The sequence below is a fragment of the Lolium perenne genome, chromosome 2 (assembly GCF_019359855.2).
Source record: "Lolium perenne isolate Kyuss_39 chromosome 2, Kyuss_2.0, whole genome shotgun sequence".
Classification (NCBI taxonomy): Eukaryota; Viridiplantae; Streptophyta; class Magnoliopsida; order Poales; family Poaceae; genus Lolium; species Lolium perenne.
In genome coordinates this window covers 295,405,119-295,411,118 of record NC_067245.2, presented here as the reverse complement: position 1 = coordinate 295,411,118, position 6,000 = coordinate 295,405,119, and the positions used below count along the sequence as shown (strand labels likewise).

The following is a 6,000-nucleotide window of genomic DNA, read 5'->3' as shown; positions in this document are numbered from 1 at the left end:
CTAAGATAGGCGTAAGGGCGGCTAGATGTCTAAGGGTTGCACGACGATAGCATATGATACGATGAACAATGCTAACCCTAACACATCTAAGATAACTACGTTGCTCGCCATCAAAAAGGCTTCAGTACGAGCAACGCATGAACAGCGAATAAACTTGTACTGCCTAGATCGCAAGATGCGATCTAGGCAGCATGATGCTTACCCGGAAGAAACCCTCGAGACAAGGGAGTTGGCGATGCGCCTAGATTGGTTTGTGGTGAACGTGATTGTTGTTTATTTCATAAATCCTAGATACATATTTATAGTCCGTAGACTTTCTAACGTGGGAATAATCCCAACCGTGCACGAGCCAAACTCTAACTAACCGACACGTATCCTACTATATTACAGATACACGGGCTAACTAGCCCAAACTTTGCATACAAGGCCGATTCACGTATATTCTTCCATGTATATTCTTTAAGCCCATCTTGATCGCGGCCCACCTCTGACTCGGTCAAATTCTGGTGATAACAGAGTTAGGCGGGACTTCTTTAGCCGAAGTTTCTTTAGATTGGAGATGGTATGGGTAATAAGTTTTGAGAGGATACATGGTTTGGTGAGACTTATTTGGAACATCAATACCCTTCGCTCTATAACATAGTTAAACAGAAAAATGTTTCTGTTGCTCATGTTATGGCTATGGTTCCACTGAGCATTGGTTCAAAAGGGTGCTAACTGGTACTAAGTGGAATGTGTGGTTACACTTATGCCAAAGACTGATGATGATTCACCTCTTCAATGAGCCGTATAGTTTTGTTTGGCAGCTTATTAGTATAAGAGACTTTTCGGTTAAGTCTATAGTGGTCTTATGAACGAGCAGAGGAGGTTCCTCCTCAAATACCTTTGGAAGACTAAAATCCTACTAATGATAAAAATATCTTGTGGTTCCTAAAAATCCTACTTATGAACTACCAGTATGACTAAATGGCACCAAAAACAAAACGGAAGCAAGAATACATATATATGTTGCCGATTTATGTTGTTCTATATGGAATTTCCCAAATAATTTTGATTTTAACACGAACGGACCTTCAAATTTTTTTTTTTTTTTGCAGATTATCCACTTCGTTGTGCAGTGGATTCTGTTGTGTGGCCTTCTCATCTCGGAGGACCACATGACCTTATGGTTATTGGATGCGTCCGGCTGTTGACGGTTGCTCAGTATGCTTTTAGTCAGGCTGGCCAGCGTCCTACTAATATGATTGACGCATAGTTGTTTTTGTGCTTATTTTTCGATGGATGATATTTTTCTTGACCTTATGTGATCCTTCAGTTGTAAACTTTTAATATTAACCTCCTAATAAAAATATGTGTGTTGATTAGACGGGTTTTACTCCCCTATTTGAAAAAATAACACGTCCAAAGTGTTTATTTTTTCACGATCTCTAACACATACAAAGATGTAAAAGGGAAAAAAATTTATATATAAGACTATACGCTCGCCCTGTCTCGGAATTTTTTTTAGAAAAATTAAGCATATTTTGTCTGATGAGAAAAATTGATGTCAGAGAAGTCAGATCGTACCCAACTTACCCCCCCCCCCCCCCCCCCCCCCCCCCCACACACACACACACTATCTAGTGCTAATTGGTTCTTGTTTGTTTTAACCAGATTTTCGTTTGAACTTGACATACGTGAAAGGTATTTCCCTCCCTAATTGTTTTTTTTTTGCGAGGAAACCCCTCCCTAATTGTTTTGGTGTTGATGACAATCCAATTAATGGACTAAACTGTGTGTTGAGCATGTTAGACATCCTTGTTGGATGGCACAAGACGGTTTGGTGCCCCTCAACGGGACTACTGCTTATGTCGAATCAACGGGACTACTAAATTAGTATAATTACATTCATCATGAAATGTATTTTATAATATGCAAATGAGATATCACATATTGTTTTTTTTAAAAAAAAGTTACTATGGAGTAGTCAAATTTAAGATAGATTTACACAAAAGGTACACGCGGGAGTAGCTGTGAAGCTGGACTCCAACCGAAAAGGGATTAGCTAGCCCTCAGAGCAACTCTAAGAGCAACTCTAACATAGTCCGTAAACGGGCCAAAATCGAAAAATAACCGCCGTTTTACGGGTTCGGGACGAAAAACGGTGCCGATCAGTGATCGTAAAAGGGCCAAAACCGAAAAACTTTTTTCGGGCCGAGACCGAAAACTCAAAACGGCCTGTATTAGCTAGCCCTCAGTGTGTCAAAATCCAACTGAAAAGCAGCACAGCCGTTCCCACGCTTAATCCTATCCATCTCTTCCAGCCAACATCGCAGACGCAGAGCCATGGCGGCCAAGGAGGACGACCACGGCGCCTTCATGGCGAAATTCCTCCTGCTACCTCCTTCTCCGAGCTCCACGCTCCCCCTGCACGGCCTCACCTTCGCCATCAAGGACATGTACGCACCAATCCTCAATTCCCTGCCCTTCTTCCTCTGAACCAGAGAATGACATCAATTAATTTATCTGATCGATCGATTGGCAGCTTCGACATCGCCGGCCATGTGACCGGGTTCGGCACCCCGGACTGGGCGCGGACGCACGCGCCGGCCGCCGCCACGGCCCCCGCCGTCCTCGCCGCGCTGGCCGCGGGGGCCACGGGCGTGGGCAAGACGGTGATGGACGAGATGGCGTACAGCATCAACGGCGAGAACGCGCACTACGGCACGCCCGTCAACCCCTGCGTCCCCGGCCGCGTGCCGGGCGGCTCCTCCAGCGGCTCCGCGGTCGCCGTCGCCGCGAACCTCGCCGACTTCGCCCTCGGCACCGACACCGGCGGCAGCGTCAGGGTGCCCGCCGCCTACTGCGGCGTCTTCGGCCTCCGCCCGTCGCATGGGTCGGTGTCCGTCGAGGGCGTCGTCCCCATGGCGCAGATGTTTGACACCGTCGGTAAGCTAACTAGCTAAGCAGTGTGACCTTACGAGACAGAGTAGGAGAGCATCCACCGCCCGATGATTCGAGTGTGATGGATTCTGGTTGCAGGTTGGTTTGCCAGGGACCTGGCTACGCTGTCTCGTGTCACCGACGTGATGCTGCCGCCGGCACAACCAGCTGCCGAGCGACGGCCGAGCCGCGTGACGGTTCCGGCAGACTGTTTCCGGATCCTGGGCTCCTCCCTCGACGACCGCACCTACGAGATCGTCAACGCTTCAGCGGCCAAGACATTCGGCAGTAAGCAGTAGCTAGCAGAACTCGTCGACTCGAACTCGTCATAGCAGAGCAGAGATCGATCACTTACTTACTTTCAAGCTACATAACTGACAGGTGATATAGTAGACAATGGAGATCTTGGCGATTTTGTGTCCAGCAAAGTTCCGAGCATCGGCAAGTTCATCGTCGTCGGCTCGTCTACATCGTCCGGTGTGCCGGCTCTGTCTGCCTTCTCGCACGTCATGCGCGTGCTTCAAAGGTTTCTTGGATTCAATTGCCTCTTATACCTACTACCAACATTAATCAAGCAAACGTATTGTACGCACAAGTTATTACTCCTTTAGCCGGATGCACACCATGTCGCATTTCAAATTCAGTCAGATCTATAAACTCGATAATCGCACATGCATCAGTGTTCGTCTCTGAATTTGTGAAGATGTACCACTTATTTTTCAGGTCTGAATTCAAAGCTAACTACGCAGAGTGGATAAACACAGTGAAGCCCAACCTCGGCCCTGGCATCCGGGAACGGGTGCAAGAGGCCGTCGCATCGGCAGATGATCCTGCCATGGAGGATCTTCACACCGTGAGAACCGAGTTCAGGATCGCCCTCGCCGCTCTCCTAGAGGTAAACAAACCGACCCACCAATCATGCCACTGCTCAAAAGAGTTCATCTTTCTGTTTTTGCTATGCTTGAACGAAGTTCGTATCAATTTGTAGGACGACGGCATCCTGGTGATCCCTACTGTCCCCGGCGCGCCGCCCAGGCTGCGCATGGAAGCGGCAATGGTGGAGGATTTCCGGGCGAAGGCCTTCTCCCTGCTCTCCATCGCCGGCCTGTCAGGGTTCTGCCAGATCAGCATTCCACTGGGAATACGCAATGGCGTCCCGGTATCAGTCTCGCTGCTGGCGCGGCACGGTGCCGACCACTTCCTCGTCGGCGTGGCGCAGGAGCTCTACGAGGCCCTCAGGGACGAGGCCGCCGCAACCTGGGGCTCGTCGGCTTAGCCCGATTCGCCTTCTTGCCAGCCGAAGTGAATCCTCCATCAATCCATATATACAAGAGGTTGTATGATTCTTCTGTCTGAACATATATAATAGGTAAATGCAAAGTGAGTGAATAATGAATGATATTGCTGCAATCCATAACGATTTTCCACAATTTCTAACACATCCAAAGGTGAAAAGGGGAGGAATATGCATATCTAAGTGTGGAGACTATATGGTCACCAAACTCAGGATATTTGTCACCCGAGACATTCTCAGTTGGAAGCTGAGCCTGTATTGTATGCTAATTGCAGTTAACCTGCTCAAGCACAGTTTACCAATGTACAATAAAAAATCGCGAATGGAATATTCAGTATGCAAGTAGAAAAACCTACTGAAGAAAAATATTTTGCAATAAAAAATTTAGCTTTATTTTTTGAGGGTCAACATGCCACTTCATTAATCACTGGAAATATAGTTTGGAATACACAGACCAGGGCTGGAGGAGCAAACCCGACGTCCAACACACTACTAAAGGTTGCGGATCGTGCCAGTCTATGAGCTTCCTTGTCTGAAGCTCTGTTCCCATGTCTAAACAAAACCTCCTCTAGGGATTTAGCCTGCTCGTTTATTTCATGTCACTACAGGAATGAGCCGAGGTGCCGACGGCCTGGCCCTACGCCGAGGCCCAAATGTTGGGGCCGTCGACGTACAGGCCGGTCAGGCCAGCCCAACGAAAAACCACTCGGCGTATGCCGGGCTACATCAACGGCTTCCCTCGGCGCCTCTGTGGCCGTCGGGGTAGGCCTGAGCACGCAGCCCACCTAGCCACGCTGTGACGGCCCTGTAAGGGCATCAGGTCTATCTCGAGGGCTGCCATCGACATAGCCTACCTTTTTTTTTTCTTTTTTCTCCCGCTTCTCCCGCCACGTGACGTCACAACCAAGGTCTATGCCGATGGCCACCCTCGGCATAGCCTGGCGCTATTTTTTGCCCTTTTCCCGCCCGATTTCCCGCCAAAACTTTTCCGCTCTTTCTCTCCCTCCATTTTGGGCACCCAACTTATGCTTCTCCTCACCACATTCAAATATGATAGCATTACCATCACATAACATCACAAAGACGATCAGGAGCACACTACACAGATATATATACACATGGAACATAGTACTTACTACCTAATCCTATCGTCAGAGTGGTAAGACGCCTACTTAAATCTGGGGGAAGACTACCCCAGATCCAAAAACAATGTTCAACATCATCTAGAGGTCAACATTACACGCATATATGCACAAAAGCAAGTGCTTAACAGCCTCCTGAGGCCAGCACAACAACTAAAACTTCACAATAGCAGAGATAGAGAACAAGCACACAACCTTAGCGTCGAGGATCGGCATAAGGGCCATGGCTATGCTTCAGCATAAGGGCACTGGCGATGCTTCTTGCAGCTGAAGATGCTCAAGCAGGAACAATCCTTCCTATACACGTCGACCTGGAAGCCGTCATCGGCAGGGGTGAAGACGACCATGTTGTCGACTTTAAGGTCAGCCTTACCGGCAAACTTGATCCAGGACTTGATGAAGCCGACGCGCTCGGCCCTCCACTGGAGCTGCACCCTGTGCTCGCAACACTTGCCCATGTACAAGACCACCTTCACTATCTGGCCATTGTTCTTCATCTTGTACTTCCTGATCAGGAGCTGCTCCATGTAGGGCGGCACAGCGAGGGCATGAAGGTCCTGGCTCTCCAGCTGCACGAAGAACGCAGGCAGCCGCTGTCTAGGACCGTGCCCCGGGTCAGCCGGATGCCCAACGGGTGCCCTA

At 48.8% G+C, this 6,000-nt stretch overlaps 1 protein-coding gene across 1 annotated transcript; it reads left to right on the top strand.

Moving 5' to 3' along the window:
• The first annotated feature begins 2,240 nt into the window (after positions 1-2,240).
• On the top strand, positions 2,241-4,352 carry LOC127336170 (amidase 1). Its single transcript, XM_051362956.2, has 6 exons — positions 2,241-2,438; positions 2,525-2,928; positions 3,022-3,210; positions 3,304-3,448; positions 3,646-3,817; positions 3,911-4,352. The coding sequence occupies exons 1-6, from the start codon at positions 2,326-2,328 to the stop codon at positions 4,196-4,198; spliced, it is 1,311 nt and encodes a 436-aa protein (XP_051218916.1). The 5' UTR covers positions 2,241-2,325; the 3' UTR covers positions 4,199-4,352.
• Positions 4,353-6,000: the final 1,648 nt, after the last annotated feature.